Source organism: Scyliorhinus canicula, chromosome 21, assembly GCF_902713615.1.
Source record: "Scyliorhinus canicula chromosome 21, sScyCan1.1, whole genome shotgun sequence".
NCBI lineage: Eukaryota > Metazoa > Chordata > Chondrichthyes > Carcharhiniformes > Scyliorhinidae > Scyliorhinus > Scyliorhinus canicula.
In genome coordinates this window covers 66314489-66338725 of record NC_052166.1, presented here as the reverse complement: position 1 = coordinate 66338725, position 24237 = coordinate 66314489, and the positions used below count along the sequence as shown (strand labels likewise).

Genomic DNA, 24237 nt, shown 5'->3' with positions numbered 1-24237 from the left:
CACCCGGAGGAAACCCACGCGCACACGGGGAGGATGTGCAGACTCCGCACAGACAGTGACCCAAGCCGGAATCGAACCTGGGACCATGGGACCCTGGAGCTGTGAAGCGATTGTGCTATCCACAATGCTACCGTGCTGCCCTAACGAAGTTCCTGTGAAAAGCCCCTAGTCGCCACATTCTAGCACCTATTTGGAGAGGCTAGTACGGGAACATTGCCCAGGAAGCAAACTTTGTAAACCTTCACCCCTTCCCTCTTCCAATTTTGTTTGATACGGCTCCAGTGAAGCAGGTTTGGTCACTTTACTATCGTACTCTGGCAAGTTCACTCAGAGAATCCATGTCTGGTGACACATCCTGAAGAGAGATAAGTTTAGGATATCCAAAACCACTTGGATTTGGGATCGAAGAAGTTAATCACACAAAGAACAAGAGAGAGAGGTTTTACCTCCAGGAATTGGCGCAGCCGGATCACAGCCCCAACCTGCCCAGTGCCAGTAACCGCTTCAATCCTACAGAAAGAAAAAGGTGTCAAATAAACCTGTTTTATTTTTTAAAAAATGATGTATACACTTGCATCAACAGGTTAACGTCTGTTTTCTAAATAACTAATAAAATGGAACTGCCTTTTAGGACTGTTGAAAACAAGTATCTTTTTAGCTGCTTTGTAAAAACAAAAGAAATAGGAGCAGAAAAAGGCCATTCAGCCTTTCAAGTAATATTCAATAAAATCACAGCAAGTTTAACTATTTTCCCACAGTAACCCCATTTTCCTCAATTCTCTTAGTTTTTTTAAAGATTTAGAGTACCCAATTCTTTTTTCCCCCCCAATTAAGGGGCAATTTAGCGTGGCCAATTCACCTACCCTGCTCATCTTTGGGTTGTGTGGGTGAGACCCACACAGATACGAGGAGAATGTGCAAACTCCACACAATGGGGCCGGGATCGGACCCGGGTCCTTGGCGCCATGAGGCAACAGTGCTAACCACTGCATCACCATGCCGCCCTCTCAATTCTCTTAGTAACCAGAAATCTATCAACCTCTATATTGAATCTATTCAATAACTGAGCATCCACAGCTCAGTGGGATAGAGAATTCCAAAGATTCACAATCCTGAGTGAAGGAATTTCTCACTGTCGTCCTAAATGGCTGATCACTTATTCAGAGATTGTAAACTCTCGTTCTAGACACCACAGCCGGCATCTAGCTTTCCAAGCCATTTAAGAACTTTGTATGTCTCAATTAGATCACCTCTTATTCTTGTAAACTCTAGGGAATATAGACCAGTCAACTCAATCTATCCTGAATGGACTATTCCCTCACCCTCGGACTCAGTCTAGTGAGCATTTGATGCACTCCCCAGTCAAGAAATCCCTCCTTAGGTTTAAGGATACCAAAGATTTAGGGAAGCCCAATGGAACAAGTTAATGCAGTCGGAAGAGATGCTGAACTAACAGCGTTTCTATAGCGCCGTTCATGACTTCAGGGTATCCCAAAGTGCTTCACCGGCATGAAGTATGTTTGAAGTGCAAGTCACTGCTGCAATATAGGAAACTTGGCAGTAAATTGTACACTATTATGGTCCTGGACCAGACCCCAACAGAACCCCCAATACTTTTCTTAATCTGTAACTGAGAGGAAAGGATAATTTGCTCCAGGAGTGACTCCACGCTCAAACAGGGAAATGGTATGTTAAAACAAACTTTATTACTAACACAAGATTAAACTACCTTTATCATACAAGAAATAGCTTACAACCCGTTAAACAATGCCGAATAATAAATTGAAACACCAACTCCTAACTGCAATTTTAAAAATCTCCAACCAAGCAAACCCATCTCTGGTCAAAAACCGGTCTTAAATACAGCTAGAAAACCCAGGAATACTTGCTGTATAGAGATGTTGATTGATTGATATTTATTGTCACATGTACTGAAGTACAGTGAAAAGTATTTTTCTGCGGTCGAGAGAATGCACACAGTACGTACATAGTAGACAAAAGAATAATCAATCAACGGAGTACATTGACAAATGGTACATCGACAAATAGTGATTAGTTACAGTGTCGAACAAGGGCCAAACAAGAGCAGCATAAGGCGTCGTGAATAGTGTTCTTACAGGGAACAGATCAGTCCGAGGGGGAGTCGTTGAGGAGTCTTGTAGCTGTGGGGAAGAAGCTGTTCCTATGTCTGGATGTGTGGGACTTCAGACTTTATCTTCTGCCTGATGGAAGGGTCTGGAAGAAGTCAAAGCCTGGGTGTGAGGGGTCTCTGACAATGCTGTCTGCCTTCCTGAGGCAGCGGGAGGTGTATACAGAATCAATGGGAGGATGGCAAGCTTGTGTGAGCGTTATCAGTAATTTTACATGAGGTGGAAAAGGTCAGAACAGTGATGAGAGAAAAGAAAGAGGTCTGGTTGAGAGAGCTCGCAGAGAGTCGCCATCCTCCAGTGCCAAGATGTCTTGGATAAATTGCCTTGAGAGAGACACAGAGATCCTTCAGGAAACAGCCTGCAGATTATTGATCGTGTCAAACTATGGTTTAACCTCTCAGCAGGCATGGTGTCGCAGTGGTTAGCACTTCTGCCTCACGGTGCCGAGGACCCGGATTCGATCCCAGCCCCAGGTCACTGTCTGTGTGGAGTTTGCACATTCTCCCCATGGATCTCACCCCCCCAAACCCAAAGATGTGCAGGGTAGGTCCATTGGCCACACTAAATTGCCCCCTAGTGTCCAAAGGTTAGGTGGAGTCACGAGTATAGGGTAGGGGAGTGGGCCTGGGTGGGCTGCTCTTCCGGAGCATCGGTGCAGACTTGGTGGGCCAAATGGCCTTCTTCTGCACTGTAGGGATTCTATGATATCGATCCCACTAACTGGGTTTATGAACATCTTACCATAGTTAAACACAATGTATCTAAATATCTACTCCCCAGGGAATCTTCTTTCTATAAACAGAATTCCATTAGCCCTAATTTGTTAAAAAATATAAATGGTTGGAATGAATAATGACCTTATTTGTAAAAATAAATTTAGAGTATCCAATTCTTTTTTTCCAATTAAGAGGCAATTTAGGGGTGGCACAGTGGTTAGCACTGCTGCCTCACGGCGCTGAGGTCCCAGGTTCGATCCCGGCTCTGGGTCACTGTCTGTGTGGAGTTTGCACATTCTCCCCGTGTCTGCGTGGGTTTCGCCCCCACAACCCAAAAGATGTGCAGGGTAGGTGGATTGGCCACGCTAAATTGCCCCTTAATTGGAAAAAGAATTGGGTACTCCAAATTAAAAAAAAAAAAGAGGCAATTTAGCGTGGCCAATCTACCTACTCTGCACATTTTATTAGGTTGTGGGGGTAAGACCCATGCAGATACGGGGAGAATGTGCAAACTCCACACGGACAGTGACCCAGAACCGGGATCGAACCCAGGTCCTCAGCACCGTGAGGCAGCAGTGCTAACCACCGCCACCGTGTTGTCTAATTATAACCTTACTTTTACGATGCTTTAATTATCCCTTCTGTAGCCCCAAAGTCTGCCGGCCTTTTAAACCAAGTATTTTAAAATATATATTACTGCAGCAGTCACATATACATGCTAACCCAGACTTTTAACCATGAACGCACCAGATACATACAATACAATGTATATAACAATTCCAACATTCATCATAACACACCAAGTTCCCACAAGCAACATTATGATATTGATGAGAATTTGCTTTTTTTAGTGACGTTGGCTGAGAGATAAATATTGGCCAAGGCGTCAGGTACAATTCCCCTGTTCTTTCAACCAATTTCAGTCAGCTCGAAGTCGTGAAAGGAGTTAGACATGCAAGTTATTTTTTGTAGTACCAGCAACTCAACGTCGACAAATTAATGACAATGTAGGCCTTCAGGATATATATTACAAGGTTGCAGATAAGTAAGGGACAGACAACCTCCTCCATCACTGGAGGGACAAGCTAAATTGCTTTTGCAAAGTGTCGGCATAGGCTCAACAAGCCAAATGGGATCCTTCTGCAGTCAAATCATTCTGAGTCTACGATCATGAGTTTCTTACCTGCAAAAGTAGTCGTTCTTGATCAGTAGGATCATCTTCCAGAACTGGTTCTGGTACTTCTTCATCAAGGCATTGCCACAGACCTGTTGAGGAAGGAAATGATAGCAGTGTGAAATGCTCAGTGTAACATGGTCTCGCATGGAATTACATCAGATTACATAGCTCAGATGAAACCATTAGGCCCATAACACCCGTGTCAGTTCTTTGACAGCTATTCAATTTGTCTGACCATCCTGCTCTTTTCCCAAACCCCTTCAAGTATGTTCTTTTAAAAAATATATCCCATCCATTACTGAATCTGCATCCACCGGCACTTCAGGCAGTGTATTCCAATGAGTCACTGCATTAACAAAAAAATGAACCTCTGGTTCTTTTGCAAAAATATCTTAAAACTGTGCCCTCTGGTTACTAAGTCACCTGCTACTGGAAACAGTTTTGCCTTATTCATTCTATCAAAATCCCCGTGATTTTGAAAACCTCCACCAGATCTCTTTGTAACCATCTCTGAAGTTCCTCATCACTGGTATCATTTTAGTAAGTCTCTGCACTCTCCCCAAGGCCATGACATATGTCCTAAAGTGTGATGTTCAGAATTACATAAGAACATAAGAACTAGGAGCAGGAGTAGGCCATCTGGCCCCTCGAGCCTGCTCCGCCATTCAATTAGATCATGGCTGATCTTTTGTGGACTCAGCTCCACTTTCCGGCCCGAACACCATAACCCTTAATCCCTTTATTCTTCAAAAAACTATCTATCTTTACCTTAAAAACATGTAATGAAGGAGCCTCAACTGCTTCACTGGGCAAGGAATTCCATAGATTCACAACCCTTTGGGTGAAGAAGTTCCTCCTAAACTCAGTCCTAAATCTACTTCCCCTTATTTTGAGGCTATGTCCCCTAGTTCTGCTGTCACCCGCCAGTGGAAACAACCTGCCCGCATCTATCCTATCTATTCCCTTCATAATTTTAAATGTTTCTATAAGATCCCCCCCCTCATCCTTCTAAATTCCAACGAGTACAGTCCCAGTCTACTCAACCTCTTCTCATAATCCAACCCCTTCAGCTCTGGGATTAACCTAGTGAATCTCCTCTGCACACCCTCCAGCGCCAATAATCCAAATGAGGCCCAATGATCAGATTGTTGTGGTGACCCAGTGGCTTGATGGATAAGGCATCAGGCTTCGGAGCTGGGGATGGTGGGTTCAAGTCCCATCTGGGTCAAATGGCTGCACCTTTATGGGCGGCACAGTAGTACAGTGGCTAGCACTGTTGCTTCACAGCTCCAGGGTCCCAGGTTCGAGCCCCGGCTTGGATCACTGTCTGTGCAGAGTCTGCACGTTCTCACCGTGTCTGCGTGGGTTTCCTCCGGGTGCTCTGGCTTCCTCCCACAAGTCCCGAATAACATGCTTGTTAGGTCAGGATATTCTGAATTCCCTCTCTGTGTACCCGAACAGGCGCCAGAGTGGCGACTCGGGGATTTTCACTGTAACATCATTGCAGTGTTAATGCAAGCCTACTTGTGGCAATATAGATTATCATACAAGTTCAGCATCACTCCCTCGCTTTTGTAGATGAGTCGCTGCAGAAAGCTTCAGATTTATCAAGATATTATTTTTCCGCCTGATGTCGATATAGAAATGAAAATCGCTTATTGTCACAAGTAGGCTTCAATGAAGTTACTGTGAAAAGCCCCTAGTCGCCACATTCCGGCACCTGTTCAGGGAGACTGGTACGGGAATTGAACCGGTGCTGCTGGCCTGCCTTGGTCTGCTTTCAAAGCCAGCGATTTCACCCTGTGCTAGAATAAACTGACAAGAAAAATACACCAGGGATTTTGATGTGATGGGATCCATTTTTCCAGTTGATGGTTAGCCCTATTTTTTAAAAAAAATTTAGGGTACCAATTATTTTTTTCCAACTAAGGGGCAATTTAACATGACCAATCCACCTATCCTACACATCTTTGGGTTGTGGGGGCGAAACACACGCAGACAGGGGGAGAATGTGCAAACTCCACACAGAGAGTGACCCAGAGCCAGGATTGAACCTGGAACCTCGGTGCCGTGAGGCAGCAGTGTTAACCACTGCACCACCGTGCTGCCCTGTCCAGGCCCCTCATGATTTTGATACTTCTATCAAATCTCCTCTCAGCCTTTCTTTCTCAAAGGAATACTGTCCTAAAATCGCCGATCTTCAGAATGAAATCCCTCATCACTGGAACCATTCCCGTGAATTTTATCTGCACTGGAGGCAGTATTAACAGATATGCTGGACGTTGTGGAGACACGCTTAACGTTTCAAATAGAAGATGCTGGAGAACAACATTGCGGTGCAAACAGCAACTTACCTCTAAAAAGTCAAAGAGTAGCGTAGCAGTAATATCAGCCAGGGGTTCCAGGTTCAACATCTGAGCCAGCCAGCGCCAAGCATAATTCAGCCCATGAGGATGCTCCTATGCACAGAAGAAACAATTAAATATTGATTACGTCAACTTCAAATCATTTGAAAGACTCAGAAAAAGACGGAATAGGCGGGGGCCCCTTGAAATGAGAAGGCTAACCTGTGACATAATAGAAAGGGGTTTAACAGGATAGAGAATATATTTTAAAAAGTGAAACATTTGTAAGTGCTGATGTTCCGAGGATTGGCTGCGCTTAGTAAAGCGAGCAATTAGGAAAGCAAATGGCATGTCTGCCTGTATAGCAAGGGGATTGGAGTAAAGAATTACTGCTGCAATTGCACAGGGTTTTGGCAAGACCACATCTGGAGTACTGGATACAGTTTTGGTCTCCACATTTAAGAAAGAATATACTTAAGGGGCTGTTTAGCACAGGGCTTCATCGCTGGCTTTGAAAGCAGGCCAAGCAGGCCAGCAGCACGGTTCGATTCCCTTAACAGCCTCCCCGAACAGGTGCCGGAATGTGGCGACTAGGGGCTTTTCACAGTAACTTCATTGTGACAATAAGCGATTTCAAGAAAGAATATACTTGCACTGAAGGTGGTAAAGTGGAATGAAATGAAAATTGCTTATTGTCACAAGTAGGCTTCAAATGAAGTTACTGTGAAAAGCCCCTGGACGCCACATTCCGGCACCTGCTCGGGGAGGCTGGTACGGGAATTGAACCCGCGCTGCTGGCCTGCCTTGGTCTGCTTTAAAAGCCAGCTCTTTAGCCCTGTGCTAAACCAGGAGGTTTGCTCCCTGGGATGAGGGGATATTGCTCCCTGGGATGAGGGGTTGTCATATGATGAGCAGTTGGGTAATTTGGGCCGATAGTCACTGGAGTTTAGAAAAATGAAACATACAAGATTCCGAAGGTGTTTGACGTTGAGGGATTGTTTCCAGGAAATCTAAAACATGATAGGGGTTGATCATTTAGGACCATGATGAGGAGAAATTACTGCACTCAAAGGGTCGTGAATCTTTGCAATGCTCAACCCCATAGGGTTGTCGATGCCCCATCGTTGAATACGCCTAAGGCTGGCACAGACAGATTTTTGGTGTCTCAAGGAATTGAGGAATATGGGTGAGCAGGAAAGTGGAGCAGCAACCCAAGATCAGTCACAATTACATTGAATGGTGGAGCAGGTTCAACAGGCCATATGGCCTACTCCTGAACCTATTTCTTGTCTGTTCTTGTGAGAGTTTCGGAGGTAAATAGTAGGGGGAACTAGGTAAGTACCTAAGGGAGAAAGATATGCCGACAAGAGTTTCATGAGGTGGTTTATATGGAGCATACAAACTAGCAGAAGCTAGTTGGGCCAAATGGCCTGTTTCAGCACTGTCCAGCTAAGTAATTTAATCAGTATAGGTATCACATAGGACTGCCCCAGTGAAATTTTATGAATTTTTTTTTTTTAAACAGAAAAAGTACTTGGGGTGGTGGGGTGGGGGTCAAGAAGCATTGTTGAAGCAGGCAAATAAATGGGCTGACAAGATGAGTAATGGTTTTCTGGAAGGATAGGTTAAACTATCAGAAAGCAACTGTGCCCTGGGCCTCACCACCTCTTCTCAATCTTAAAAAAAAACTAAAGCACCAAAATAATAAATCTCAATACACAGAAGCAAATAACATGAAATTTCAACCTCCTGTGAGGCTCTTTTGTTTATGTAGGAAAACGTATTCCCCTCCAGCCCATCCTGACAGTCCAAGCAGCCAGATTAGATAATTCAACAAAACAGCACAGATTTCCAAACAGTTAAAGGTAATAAAATGATGATTAACTAAGGGGTTACCTATCAGAACAGATGGAACAGGTTATTTTCGCTAAAAGGACAGGGGTGCTGACCAAAGCAACAAATGCTGGCTTTGTCAGTGATATGCTCATCCCAAAAAAGGCTAGCATTCCATTTGCCTGCCTTATTAACCTGCTGTAATGGCATGTAAACGTTTTAAGATTCATCGAGGAGGACACCCAGATCCCTCTGCACTGCAGCATTCTGCAATCTCTCCCCATTTAAATAATATTTTGCTTTTCTATTCTTCCCGCCAAAGCGGACGTCATGTTTTCCCCACATTATACTCTATCTGCCAAACCTTTGCCCACTTCCTTAACCTACGTCCTTTGCAGACCCTTTGCATCCTTACAACTTGTTCCTTCCTATTTTAATATCAACAGCAAGTTTGACTTCATCCAAGTTATTAATTCAGATTGTAAATAGTTGAGGCCCCAGCACTGATCCCTATGGCACTCCACTAGTTACAGTTCACAAAACCGAAAATAGAACATAGAACATAGAAAAATACAGCACAGAACATCGGCCCACGATGCTGTGCCGAACTTTTGTCCTAGATTAAGAACAAATTAATCTACACCCCATCATTCTACTATAATCCATGTACCTATCCAATAGCCGCTTGAAGGTCCCTAATGTTTCCGACTCAACTACTTCCACAGGCAGTGCATTCCATGCCCCCACTACTCTCTGGGTAAAGAACCTGCCTCTGACATCCCCCCCATATCTTCCACCATTCACCCTAAATTTATGTCCCCTTGTAATGGTTTGTTCCACCCGGGGGAAAAGTCTCTTGACTGTCTATTCTATCTATTCCCCTGATCATCTTATAAACCTCTAAATGTTCCATTTATCCTGACTGTTCCCTGTTAGTCAGTCCTTCCTTCACATTAATATATCAGCCCCCGTCCCCAACACCATAAGCTCTTATCTTGTGTGGTAATCTTACGTGGCATCTGATGGATGGACTTTTGGAAATCCAAAGACACTACATTAACTGGTTCCCCTTTATCCATAGAACATTACAGCGCAGTACAGGCCCTTTGGCCCTCGATGTTGCGCCGAGCTGTGAAGCCCCTGCTTGTTACATCAAAGAACTCTTATTTTTTTAAAAAACAATTGTCAAACACAATTTCCCTTTTACAAAACCAGGTAAGGGGAGGTTTGCATGGAGCATCAACATTGCCATGAACCTATTGGGTCGAATGGCCTGTTTCTGTGCTGTAACAAAGCAATCTCAAATTTATAATGTGGTAGAATGCAGCCTTCTTAACAATCATTCAAAAAACAAGGAACAATGCTGGCTGTCGCACTGCTCTTTTGAAAAATTAGTTTTGCTGGGATGTGGGTGTGGCCATCACCCATCGCTAATTGCCCTTGAACTGAATGGCTTGGTAGGTCTCTTCAGAGAGAAGTTAAGAGTCAACTTTGCTGTGAAACTGAAGTCACATGTCGGCCAGACCAGGAAAGGACAGATTTCCTTCCCGAAAGAAGGTTAACGAACCAGGTGGGATTTTACAATAATTGATGATAGTTTCAGTTTCATGATTACCATTACCGAGACTAGTTTTCCATTCCAGGTTTGTTGATTGAATTTAAACTCCCATCAGTGGCCATAGAACCCATGCCCCAGAGCATTAGCCATGTCTCTGGATTATTAGTCCAGTGGCACTGTCATTACGCCACTGTCACCCCGTATCCTTTGGCGGGAAAAAAATGCTCATCCGAATTGATTTAGATTTGGACAATAATTTGGGAAACTGAAGTGTAGCATTTTGTTATGGCACATACAGCTTGTTTTGATCCATAGGGCCATCTTAACAGCATGATGGCTGCATACAGGCGGACCATCCCAGATATCCGTTTCAAAAAGTTGTCCTGCTGCTCAACACCATTGTCCAGTACTCGATACCCCAATAACCTGAAGAAAAAAGGTTCAGACTTTAATTGCACAGTAAGAGCGAATATACAAATCTTCTGCCCCTCCTCTCCCCACGGCATGATGCATAAAGAATAGCAGCACAAAGTCAAATTATTCCCGGGGCGGCACGGTGGCATAGTTGTTAGCACTGCTGCCTCACCGCGTCAAAGTCCCAGGTTCGATCCCGGACCCGGGCCACCGCCCGTGTGGAGTTTGCACATTCTCCCCCGTGTCTGCGTGGGTTTCACCCCCACAACCTAAAGATGTGCAGGTTAGGTGGCTTGGCCACGCTAAATTGCCCCTTAATTGTAAAAAAAAATGAATTGGGTACTTTAATGTTATTTTAAAAAGTAAAATTATTCTATTCAAACCCATCCTTCCCATGGAAGGAGAATTAACTGAAATATGCTGTCTTTCAGGATACACAAACGAGGCAGCTTTAGGGAGGGATATAATTCAGCAAATAATATGGAGAAGGTGGAGTGAAAAACTGATTTCACATTATAAGGGAATAGGATCAAGTTTCAACCTAATTAAATTTAGTACTGATGTGGAAACATGTGAAGGCCATTCGGCCCATTAATCCTATTCCATCATGCAGTTAGATCGTGGTTTAACCGTAAAGAATAAATCAATAGATTTCTGTACGGGTGGAAGTTGAAACTTGAGAATCATTTAGTAAACAATTAGATGGTGTGATGGCGGTATTTTTGTAGAAGACTAAATCCAAGGAATGGTTTTCTTTATTAATCTTCTAATTTTGTGATGAAGGACCAGAAGAGGACAAGACAGAAAGAAATGACAATAATATGAAGGAATTGGAAGGGGTTTTATAGCCAGAAAATATCCATTCTTGGAACGAGCAGATAGAGACAAATTCAGCCATCTACCAACGCTAATTGCAATCGAGTCTCAACAGCAGAGGGGTGAAGGCAAGAATTAAAACATTAGCTAGCAGCTAGAGGAATTTTTCAAAATCTCTCATTCCATAATCAAAAGTTAATTAATTTGCTACTGAATTGTTTTAATTTTGTGAAACCTACTAATGTCTTCCTGGCAAGGAAAATCACAGATTGCAAATGGCTTTCTAAAATCGGGAACAAAACAAAATTGTGCTTGAACGTCTTCTGGTTACTATCAGTTACAACCTGTATCAGGAGTTTCACAGGGAAGACAAGCACAATCAATATTTCCTTCTCGGAGGTGGAACAACTTGGCACAGAGATTCACAGCATGAAACTGGCAATTTAAAGAGTGTCTCGCAGTTGGCAGATTTTACATACCAGATTGGCTTCAACAAATAACCACCTGGTGGATAGAAGCAGATATCAGGTCAGTTATGCTCGCAGTTATGAGGGCATAATGTTGTTCTACCTTTGGTATTCTTCCTTTGGTAGCCCGTCCTTCCACGAAGGGAAAAACGGGACTGCGTAGGGGCACTTTCGGTGCAAGTGGGCCAAGAAAAGATCGCCAACCTTCGGGTGAGACTCCCAGATCCCTGAAGCAACCACTGCTATTGGAAATGCAGCTTCGTGGTGAGACGCTACTTCCTCCTCGCCTTGTTTCTGGAATAATAATGGAGAAAATTGAAACTAACATTGGACTTGTTTTTCCGTTCGATACTGAAGACATTTTATACCTGCCTTGGATCCCTTTGGCATGAAAGTTGGGACCCACTTGCGATAATCTTCAGATGGTAATTAGATTTAACCTGAAAATTCATAGTAGAGGGGAAGGAATCTGCCCAAATCTATTGTGATCTGGAATACCCCGCCTGGAAAGGGATTGGAAGCAGTAACTTGCAAAAGAGAATTCATAAATACTTGAAGGAGAACAATTTTCAAGGCAATGGGAAAGGAGGAGCGAGACAGATTGGAAGGCTCTACCAAAGAGCTGCACAGGCATGATGGGCTGAATGGCCTCCTCTACACCATATAATACTAGAATACTATGAAATCTACCTTATTGTTTCACTCCTGAACAGCACCTAGCTGTAATAAACGTCGATCACATCTCAAAATGTTCCACCTACAATGAACAATTAACTATCGTTGCACAGCCAAAGCGGTCTGCCATTCAGCATGATCCCACAAAACAGCAACGATTGTGTCACTAAATTGGGGTCGGTGGAAGCGGGAGAAGGAATTCTAAAGAGTGAGGAACAAAGGGGTAATTTGAGTTAACTATTTTAGTGACCCAACTCAGAGTGCAGTACACCAAGGGGGAGCTGCACTGCTGGAGGTGCAGCCTTTCAAATAAAACATGAAATGGAAGCTCCACTTGGCCTCTCAGGCAGACGGAGAAGATTCCATTGCATTACTCTGAAGAGGAGCAGGAGAATGCTCCCCGGAGTCCAGGCCGATATTCAACCCTCGACAGCATGATTTTTAACATTCTGGTCATTTACCTCGTTACTGTTCGTGGAAGTTGGCTGCGTCAAACTGATTTCCATATTTCCTGCGCTACCACTATGGCTGCACCTCAAGAATTATTTACTCACTCACCACAAATTTTTCTGCCAGTTTGTAACAGACAAAGTCCTGCCCTTGTGGGTGCTGAGAAATTGACACCAACTTCCCAGCTGATGGTATTTGCTTGCCCATCAGCAGATTATTGATTTTTTCAAAGATTTCACGGAGGTGAGACCCTAGAGAAAAAACAATGGAGAAATTACTTGAATTATCTTTCACGATTCAAGCACTAGTAAACAATAATTTTTTCTTTTTAATGTATTTTATTACAAACATGTATCAAAACAGGTTACAGCAAAAAAAACACTTCCCAAAAATCAACTATAGTCTGTACAAATTTTCCCCTTTTGCACCTCTCCCCACCGCCCCTGCGACGAACAGCTCCTCGAACACGGTCACATCTACTATACAAGAATTAAAAGAGGTGCAGTATTTTCAATGAAGAGCTTTAATACTTTTCAATGTGAAAACCTACAAAGGGTGGGCAGCACAGTGGCTATCACAGTTGCTTCACAGCTCCAGGGTCCCAGGTTCGATTCCCGGCTTGAGTCACTGCCTGTTCGGAGTTTGCACGTTCTCCCCGTGTCTGTGTGGGTTTCCTGCGGGTGCTCTCGTTTCCTCCCACAGATCAAAAGATGAGCAGGTTAGGTGGATTGGCCCTGCTAAATTGATCTTATTGGGTTACGGGTATAGGTTGGAGGTGTAGGCTTAGGTAGGGTGTTCTTTCCAAGAGCCGGAGCAGACCCGATGGACCGAATTGCCTCCTTCTGCACTGTAAATTACCATCTAGAAGGACAAGGGCAGCAAATGCATGGGAACACCACCACCTGAAAGTTCCTCTCCAACATACAAAGCATCCTGACTTGGAAATATATCGCCATTCCCTCATTGTCGCTGGGTCAAAATCCTCGATTTCCTTTCCAAACAGCACCCTGGGTGCTCCTACAGCACATGGACTGCAGCGGTTCAAGGCGGCAGCAACAACCACCTTCTCAAGGGCAAATAAGGATGGGCAATATATTTTGGCCTAGCCAGCCACGCCCACATCCCACGAAGAGTAAAAAATAATTCATATTGCATTACAAAATCAGTTTTGCTCTATTTGAGACCACTGACATTTTTAATTGTTCTCATTTCACAAGGTAAGCACAGAAGATGAAGATTATTCAGACTGAAGGATTTAGATCTAGCCGACAGATACAGCTCAGTAAGAAAAAAGGATAAATGTAAAATTAGTTGACACTCTGAAAGCAGATTTACACACACAATAGCTGAACCACCATGGTGCTCGAAACTCCCCAAGTTCAGTCCCCAGTGAGGTGAGATGATCTCAGGCAGGGTAGGACAACGAGTCCTGAAACCAGCATCAGAGAAATACCAGCCGGTTTTCGCAACACCACCCAGCCCCACTTGGGGTGCACGTGTGGATTCAAGGCTCAAGCACAGGGCAGCACAGTAGTACAGTGGTTAGCACAGTTGCTTCACAGCTCCAGGGTCCCAGGTTCGATTCCTGGATTGGGTCACTGTCTGTGTGGAGTCTGCACGTTCTCCCCGTGCCTGCGTGGGTTTTCTTGGGTGATCCGGTTTCCTCCCACAGTCCAAAGATGTGCAGGTTAGGTGGATTGGCTGTGCGAAACTGCCCTGAGTGTCCAAAAAAGGTTAGTTGGGGTTACGGGGATGGGGTGGAGGTGTGGGCTTGGGTGGGTGCTCTTTCCAAGAGCCGGTGCAGATTCAATGGGCTGAATGGCCTCCTTCTGCACTGTAAATTCTATGGACACAGGACCAGCCCCAGTTGCCTTTGGTCGCCCTTCTCCTTCAAACAGCGACCAAAGATCAATGTTCATGAAGAGAAAATGTCCATTTGAGCACAAGGAGAGCAACCAGAGCTCCTGGAAACACACAATTTCTGGAGGAGTGACACCTTGGGTAGAGATGGGGAAGTAACAGAGGAAAAGATGCTAAAAAACCGGTATCAGATAGCAAGGGGCAAAGGAATCAAACCTGAATATGCGGCGGTAAATATCAGAAGGACTTATCAAACGTGATTTTGGGGAGGGGGGAAAAAGAGAGAGAGAGAGGGAGAGAGAAACAATAATGCTAAATATGAAATGAAAATCGCTTATTGTCACAAGTAGGCTTCAAATTAAGTTAGTTAGTTAATTAAGTTAGTGAAAAGCCCCTAGTCACCACATTCCAGCGCCTGTTCGTGGAGGCTGATACGGGAATCGAACCGTGCTGCTGGCCTGCCTTGGTCTGCTTTCAAAGCCAGCGATTTAGCCCTGTGCTAAACAGCCCCTATAAAGTATGCCATTATTAAATTGACAAAACGAGTCTCAGGAATGATCTCCTCACCTGCAATGGAGGAGATCTGGCCAACAGGAATAGTTGCCGTTTTTTGAAGGTCCATTTTAATCTTCTTCACCTGAAAATGAATTCACACGTAACCTTCTTTGGGAATACCTCATTATCCCGCCACTTAATGCTTAAAGCTTTTTAAAAACAAAGTTATTTTGTCTGACTTTGTAATTGTTCTTGCAAAAGACAGACAAGGAAACTATAAACAGCGAGATAGTTTGAAATCTGAATCTTATGACTTTCTGAACACAACAGTTCCTTTAGCCATACAGAGAGGTCAATCAAGCAGCCAGATTGTAGAACCCCTACTCACAGAACAGAGCATCACCCTGACTTAGCAGCAAGAATAAAACCAGTGAACCTACTTTGTGCCATTGCAAGACCAACGTTTCAGCAAATGCTTTGTGATGTTGATATTACTGGCCAAGACATTCATAGAATCAAACAGCACAGATGGAGACCATTATGATCACACCATCTCTCGAAAATTTGGGCAAACACCAGCATTTAAAAAGTTACCAACTTGTCTCAAAAGCAAGCATGGATGGATTCTGCTTCCACCACTGCTTCTGGTAGGGAATTCCATGCCCCAACAACCTACGTGCAACGAAAACGGAGGTAAAAGTGTTAAATTGTGAGAGTAGATTGTGCAGACTAGATCCCTTGAGTAAAGATGACGAACTGAGCTGTTCAAGATGATTAAAGGAATTAATAGGGCACAGAGAGAAAGAAAATGATTGCCATGGTGGGGGAAGTCCAGAACAAAGAGGATAATTTTAAAAGTAGAGCTAGGCTGTCAGGGGTGATGCCAGGAAGCATTCCTTCACACAAAGGATAGTAGAAATCTGGAACTCTGTCCCAAACACTGCTGGGCATCAAGTTAAAATGTCAACGTCGAGAATAATACCCCTAGGGCAGCACGGTGGCGCAGTGGGTTAGCCCTGCTGCCTCACGGTACCGAGGTCCCAGGTTCGATCCCGGCTCTGGGTCACTGTCCGTGTGGAGTTTGCACATTCTCCCCGTGTTTGCGTGGGTTTCACCCCCACAACCCAAAAGATGTACAGGCTAGGTGGATTGGTCACGCTAAAAACTTGCCCCTTAATTGGAAAAAATGAATTGGGTATTCTAAACAATTTTTTAAAAAAAAATAGAATGATACCCCTGTTCTTAAGTGATCTGGATTTTGCTATCAATGTCAACAGAGTGGGCATCAAAAACACACATCAATTTAAACAGGAGAACTTGACATTATTTTACCTTGAAATCTTTGCTGTTGTTAAGATCATTAATAGATATAGCACACTGATCACACATATCCTGCAACTGTTGGTACCACTGCATGGTGCTGGAATCCGCCTTTACCTGCAGCCCTGATATTTAATTCAAAAAAACAAAAATCGCAAAATAGATTATTCATCTTGAACTTAATCAAAGATAAGCAGATTTCAGAATCAGTTTTTTTTTAATAAAAGGTGGGGTGGGAACTTCCATTTATATACAGCTTTCACAGCTTCCAGATGTCTTAAAGCATTTTAGAGTCAATGAAGTGCTTTTGAAGAGTAGTTACTGTTGCGATGCAGGAAATACAGCAGCCAATACGCATCCTACCATAAACAGCATTATGATAATGACCAAATAATCTGTTTACCGGATGTTGGTTGGAGATAAAACTTGGAGACAGAACCCATGCTCTTCACTGAAATAATGCCGTGGGATCTTTTACACCCACTCATAATCCCTCATTTCTAGGACACACCTCCCATAGCTGTTCACCGCCTCCTAAGTATTGTCCAGAGGCATCAGCCTTGGCTTCTGTACCCAAGCCCTGGAGTGAGACTTGTATCTGGAACCTTGTTACTCAGAGGCGGAGTGAACGCAACTGATCCAAGTCAGACAGAGACTAAATAAAACAAACCTGATGCAAGCTAAACCCAAGAGAGACTTTTCCAGTACATAGATATTCAAATCTGAATGCAAATTCAGTCTCTGGATTATTAGTCTATCCACACTATTCTGCCAGTTGGCTAGAACCAATTTAGTTTGTAAGTGCTAATCTAATAACTTTATAGACACATTTATTGATGAAAACGCACTGTAGTCAAGAACCCAGGCAAAGGTCTGAAAACATAAAAATGATTTTCACATTTCAGATTGAAATTGACTCCAACAGTGGCAGGGAACAGATCATTCAAAAAAAGATGAGTAAAATGCCGAATTGCTCCCTCTTTAGGCAGCTGAATTTAAACCTGGCCTGGGTATCAAATGGGCTCAGTCAGGAGTGCTCTGAACCATTCTCTTTCTCCTCCCTGTGCTCAAGTTGCAGGATATTGAGGGCAGCAGGGTGGCCCAGTGGGTTAGCCCTGCAGCCTCATGCGCCACGGTCCCAGGTCCGATCCCGGCTCTAGGTCACTGTCCGTGTGAAGTTTGCACGTTCTCCCCGTGTTTGCGTGGGTTTTGCCCCCACAACCCAAAGATGTGCAGGCTAGGTGGATTGGCCACGCTAAATTGCCCCTTAATTGGAAAAAATGAATTGGGTATTCTAAATTTATAATAAAAACATAAAAAAAGTTGCAGGATATTGGTGAAGAACACCTACTATCCACTTGACCACTTCCCCGGGCAGATGCAAGAGTCGGAAAATAAAGTTGCCGCGTCATTAGAGCACTGTGGCTCCCGTCTCTCAAGACCAGGAGGTCCAACGTTCTCCACTCCTGCCGCCTCTGGATTGCCTAACATTGAAACCCCCCCCCCTCCCCCTCCACAAACGACCAGATTTTCGCACTAGGGCTACCTTGACAATTACCTTCTTTACGATTGGTTTTCTCTTGTGGGACAGGCTTTACTGGTTCTGCTTTGACTTCCTGCTTTTTCTGAAGTGCCTTCTCCTCCTCCTCCTTCATCCTCTTTTTCTCGGCAGCTGCAGCAGCAATTTTCTCATGCATCTCGGCTATCAGTCCTCGCATTTGCAGCAAGGCTCGCTCGGCATTCAGAATATCCTCCTGATGTGGCACTCCACCCTGCATAGAGACAAGCGAGTTAAGAATAGGCTGAAGAAAGTGAGTTCAGAATAGATTGAAGAATCCAGGGGCGGTGACATGACGGCACAGTGGTTAGCACTGCTGCCTCATGGTGTTGAGGACCAGGGTCCGATCCTGGCCCCGGGTCACTATCTGTGGAGCTTGCACATTCTCCCCATGTCTGCGTGGGTCTCACCCCCACAACCCAAAAATGTGCAGGTTAGGTAGAGGCCATACTAAATTGCCTCCGAGGGAAAGATGGAAGAATGAGGGAAATAAAAAAGAATGTTTTTCATTGGGCACATCTTTGAGATGTGGGAGTGACGCCCATGCAGAAACGGGGAGAATGTGCAAACTCCCACATGTACAGTGACCCGGGGCCGGGATCGAACCAGAGTCCTCAGCGCCTTGAGACAGCAGTTCTAAGCACTGCGCTACCGTGCTGCCCCTGTATACTTCTGGGTTAGGTTTAATCTTTCCCCTTCACCAGAAGGCATGTTCTAGGATGAGGAAAGTCAAGATTCCGAACAACCATGATCTAAATGAATGACAGAATAGATCTGAAGGGCTAAATGCTGACTGTCATTCCTCGAAAGCTGCACAACAACCACAGATGTTAAATACCACAGATGAACCAGATGTGGAACAGCAGTTTGTGCTGCTGCTCCTCCCCATTCTCAAAAATTCAGCAAAATAATGGTAACCATTAAAACAACGATCAATCTAAAATCTTGTATTTTTCAACAAATTGCCTTCAAGAAACTCCTTTGAACTTAACTCTTTGAATCTGTAGCCTTCTGGAGTCAACAAGGAACTCGACAATAAACTTCCCCTCCATCTTAACCACCCTCCCCTCATCACCCTTTGTAGTTTGGCAGATCTTATTCAGCTCCCTGGCCTGCCCCACACAACCTCATCACTCCACCACTTAGCCACCCAGCTGCTGTTATAACACATTCTGCTATCTCACCTTTTGCCACCATTAGCATTCTGCATTCCTCAAAGGCACCATTAGCAATCCCCTTTGTCTCATGTCCATGACAAATTTGTCAATGTCTTCTTTGCCCCAACTTATCCCTGGTCTTCTATTCCACCCCACCTCCTCCGCTCCCTTTCTAACAATATAATTTCCACCTTTCTTTAAAAATCACTTAGATCAGAAATGTTAAATCTGCCTCACTCCACAGACGCTACATGGCTTGCTGAGTTTATCCAGCATTTTATATTTATATTTCAGATTTCCAACATCTGCAGCATTTTGCTTTTATATACCACAGCTCCATCTGTGGCCCGGTGTCAAGTTGTGTTTAATATGCTTGTGAAATCGCCTTGGGATGATTAACTATATTAAAAGACACTGTCGAAATGCTTGTTGAACCCACAAACTAGCAGCACAAAACCTTTGAATCAGCTGATTGTCTGTTGGCCAAGAGGCTTCAAGCCAAGCTTCAAAGAAATCTAATGTTCTCACTCCCATCTCTCAAAGATGTTGACTCCATTCTATGTTATGTTTCCATGGGTACTGGGAAGTCTCCAGCAATTATTTTCAACAATGCCTCAACACTGAACATCAACTAGCTATTGAACGGTAATGGAAAAGTTAAGAATCACAGGCAAGCCTGATCAATAGTCTGAGCACACACACATATATATTCAATAGAATAGAGTATCACTAAGACTGGCTAATTTCTCCTCCTCACACCCATGGCACTGAAATCAACATCTTGCATCTACATTGCATCTTTAACTTAGTAAAATGCCCCACAGTGCTTTACAGGAGCATTACCAAACAACATTTAACACCAAACTGCATAAAAAGATATTTGAATGGCCGATCAATAACTTGTCAAAAAGATAGGCTTTAAGAAGGCCTAAAAGAAGGCGAAGACACACTAGTGCAGGATCTAGGTAACTGAAGGTAGAGGTGACTAACAGCGGGGCAGCACGGTAGCATAGTGGCTAGCACAGCTGCTTTACAGTGCCAGGGACCCGGATTCGATTCCCGGGGCATTGTCTGCGGAGTCTGCACATTCTCCCCGTGTCTGCGTGGGTTTCTTCCCACAAATCCTGAAAGATGTGCTGTTAGGTGATTTGGACATTCTGAATTCTCCCTCCGTGTACCCGAACAGGGGCTGTAGTGTGACCACTAGGACATTTTCACAGTAACTTCACTGCAGTGTCAATGCAAGTCTACTTATGACACTAATAAAGATTATTATTATTGATTTTTAGACTATGCCACCTAGTTTTAGAATCTCCAACAAGTGGAAATAGTTTGTCTTTATCTATCCCGACTTTCCCTGTTCATATCCTGAATACGTCGATCAGGTCACCCCATAACCTTCTAAATTCTAGCGAAAACAGATCCAAGAGTAATCTCTTCTCGTAACTCAACCCCTGACCCAGTATCAAGGCCAAAATATCCTTCCTACGGTGTGGTGCCCAGAACTGCTCACAGCGACTACAAAGCAGGGTCTAACCAGGATTTTGTATAGCTGCAGCATAACCCGTCTCTTTGGACATCCCTGTATCATTGGACATCCCTGTACCTAACCTCTTTCCATTTAGAAAGTTCTCTGCTTTATTCTTTTTGGTCCAAAATGGATAACCTCACACTTGCTGACATTGAATTCCATCTGCCACAATTTTGCCCATTCACCTAGTCTGTCAATATTGCCTTGCAATTTTATGGTATCATTTAAGCTGTCTACAATGCCACCTAACTTTGCATCATTTGCAAATTTGGGTTTATGACTGTCTATGCCATTATCCAAGTCATTATTAAATAGTGTGAATAATTGAGTCCCCAATACAGATCGCCGTGGTACACCACTAGTCACCCCTGCCAATTAGAGTAATTACCCATTATCCCCACTCTGTCACCTGCCACTCAACCGATTTCCGAACCATGTCAATAATTTTCCCTCAACTCCGTGGGCTTCCAGCTTAGTTAAGTCTCTTGAGCGATTTTATCAAATGCCTTCTGGAAGTCGATATAAATGACATCTATAGACATTCCCCTGTCCACTACCTTAGTCACCTCTTCAAAAAATTCAATAAGATTAGTCAGGCATGACCTTCCCTTCACAATTCTATGCTGGCGCTCCCTGATGGACCAATATTTTTCAATGTATTCAGTTACCCCATCCTTTATCGACAGCAGCAATTTCCCACCACAGATGTTCAGCTAACCGGTCTGTCATTGCCTGGTTTCCGCCTTCATAAAAAGTAGAGTGAAATGTGCAATTTTCCAACCCAGGGGTTCTACTCCTGAATTTAGGGAACTCTGGAAGATTAGTTAGGGTATCTGCAATGTGCTCCCCATTTCCTTTTAACACCTTCGGTTGGAAACCATCAGGTCCTTTTCATTAATTTCCTAGTTACTGATGCTGTATTTACATTAATTGTATGAAGTCCCTGTTCTCTATCAACTATTATTTTTTCCTGGACTTCTGGCAAATTATCCTCCTTTTATACTGTAAATACTGAGGCAAAGTAATTGTTCAACATGTCTGCCATTTCCCCCATCATCACTGACAATATCTCAATTTTCAGCTTTTACTGGGCCTACATTGTTCTTCACCACCCGCTTTCCCTTTATATAACTATAACATTTCTTATTTGAAGCCCCTTGTAAGTTTCCTATCAAAATCCCTTTTAGTAGCTCTTAGAAGCTGCTTGGTGACCCTTTGCTGGTCCTTCTACCCATTTTACCAGCTCTCTCTCTTGTTCTTTCTTTCAGTTTTATGCTGTCCCTAACCTCTTTCGTTGTCCATGGCTGTTATTTTTGAGGAGTGGAGCCTTTTCCTCTCAGAGGTATATACTCGCTCTGTATCTCGTTAAATGTTTCCTTAAATATTCATCTGACCGGTTAACAAATCTTCCCAGTTTACCGTGGACAGTCCCTACCTCACCCAGTTAAAGTCAGCCTTACCAGAGTCTAAAATTCTCATATCCGAATCGTGCTTTTCACTTTCAAACGCTACACTGAATTCAATCATGTTGTGATCACTGTTTGGTAAATGTTAAGCTTCTAATTAAATTGGGCTCATTACTCATAACTAAATCTAATATTTCCCGTCCTCTTGTTGCAAATAGAACATATTCCAGGCACATTCCAGAAATTCACTACCTTTCTGACTCTTAACAGTAGCCAGTGCCTGGCCTCAATCAAGCGATACACACACCTCCGACGTGAGTTTAATAACTCCCGACACCAGGCTGCAGAGCTGGTTGCCGCGGTTACTGTACCCCGAAAGGTCCAGCCCCACCAGCTCCTTCTGCTTGAAGTAGGGCTCAATTTGCATATTCAGGTGCAGCACTTCCTCCTGGATGCAGTTCAGCCGCCGCACTCGCTCCCGGCTTTCCGCCTGCCTCTGTCGCTCGAGTTCCTCCTGGCGCAGTCGCTGCTGCTCAGCTTCACGAAGTTTCAGATTCAGATTCTGGACGGAACAAAAAAAAGATATTGAAAGATGGCTGCGGGAGAAGAGAACAGATTGTGATTACAAAAATGTTCACTTTTCATGACTTCGGGACAAAGTGCGTTCTGAAAAGCTGTCACATTTGTCTTTACGGGATGTAATTTATACAACAGCCAGCGTGTACACAGCCAACTCCCACACACAGTAACGTGATGATGCTCAGACAATCTGGTTGAGCAGGGCATTGGGGAGTCCTCCCCCGCTCTTCTTCAAAATAGCACCAAGCGCTTTCCCGATGCTTTGCCAGCATTTGTCTCCAAGCCATGACCAAAAACATAAGATGAGCTGGTCATTTACCCCATGGTTATTTGCAAGATCTGTTTGTAAATGCAGCAGGGAGAGCAACTCTCCCGCTTTTCTTTGAAATAATGCCATGGGATCTTTTTCATCCACCCAAGAGGGAGACTTGGCCCCTGTTTAACATCTCACCCAAAAGATGGTACCGCCAACAGTGCAGCACTCCCACCGCAGTATGCTGCAGTATCAACTATATGTCGAGGTGTCAGGAGTAGGACTTCTGACTCAGAGCTGAGTATTAGCATTGGAGCTGTGGCTTGTTAGATCTGCTGACTCTTAAAGTGAGATGAAGCAAGGTGGGAGGAGGCTCATGTGGTGCATTAGTGGCCTGTTCTGTGTTGTTAAATTTCATGCAATGCAAGATATGCAACAGGATTAAGAAAGTAAATGCTAGAGCAGCACAGACCAGAGAACACAGGTTGAAAGATACAAATGGCAAATTTGTGATAGGCATTAGGAGAGTGATCAAAAACCACAACAGTTTGCAGAACAAGATGGAGGTGGAGGAGATTGCACTCCTTTTAAAAGAAAACAAGATATTGCAATATGAAGTGGCAGGTTTGGTATTCTGGTAGGAGTGGGTCTAATTTGTTGAAGGGCCTGTTGCATCAAAACCTTGCAATCAGTCATGTAAGATCATAAAAAGTAGGAGTAGGCCATTTGGCCCATCAGACCTATTCTACCATTTAATAAGGATTTGGCTGATCTGATTGTGCCCTCGACTCCACTTTCCTGTCTGCTGACCATAACCCCAGATGATCAAAAATTAATCTAACTGTCATGCGAGTGTCCCTTTAAGAAAGGTTCAGTCACTTATCATGTAACTTGTAACACATTGGGCTGTGAGGTGAGAGAGGGGGTTTCAGTTTTGACTGCTTTGGACTGTGGAAGGAGAAAGAAGTGGTTTTTCTCTGTTTTCATTTTAAAAGCTGTTCCAAACAAAAGCCCATTGGGTGTGGCTAACTGCCTAGGTAACTTTAAAGATATAGTTGTTTTCCGGAAGGAGTTCGAATCTGCTGGCTGGATCCGGATCAGAATTTCAGGAAAAGGACCAACCCCATTCAAGTTTGAATACAGTGCGCTGGGCCATGCGCTTGAAAAGGGGTTTGGGTTTAATTGGATTTTGTTATTAAATTGGAACAGCTCAGGGGAAATTCATTAAGTGTTATACACAAGGGCAGCACGTGGCACAGTGGATAGCACTGGGACTGCGGCACTGAGGACCCGGGTTCGAATCCCGGCACTGGGTCACTGTCCGTGTGGAGTTTGCACATTCTCCCAGTGTTTGCGTGGGTTTCACTCCCACAACCCAAAGATGTGCAGGGTAGGTGGATTGGCCACACTAAATTGCCCCCTAATTGGAAAAAAAAATTGGATACTCTAAATTTAAAAAAAAGTGTTATACATAGAT

The 24237-nt window shown here is 43.9% G+C and overlaps 1 protein-coding gene across 1 annotated transcript in view; it reads right to left on the bottom strand.

Moving 5' to 3' along the window:
- gle1 (GLE1 RNA export mediator) overlaps positions 1-24237 on the bottom strand; it is a 41928-nt gene that overhangs the window by 2566 nt on the left and 15125 nt on the right. Inside the window, exons 6-15 of the mRNA XM_038782086.1 lie at positions 22236-22490; positions 17835-18048; positions 16289-16401; positions 15029-15098; positions 12710-12852; positions 11580-11770; positions 10076-10205; positions 6398-6502; positions 4050-4132; positions 447-510 (exon numbers count right to left, since the gene is read on the bottom strand). Coding sequence (XP_038638014.1) covers positions 447-510; positions 4050-4132; positions 6398-6502; positions 10076-10205; positions 11580-11770; positions 12710-12852; positions 15029-15098; positions 16289-16401; positions 17835-18048; positions 22236-22490 — 1368 coding nt within the window. The remainder of the gene's footprint in view (positions 1-446; positions 511-4049; positions 4133-6397; positions 6503-10075; positions 10206-11579; positions 11771-12709; positions 12853-15028; positions 15099-16288; positions 16402-17834; positions 18049-22235; positions 22491-24237) is intronic.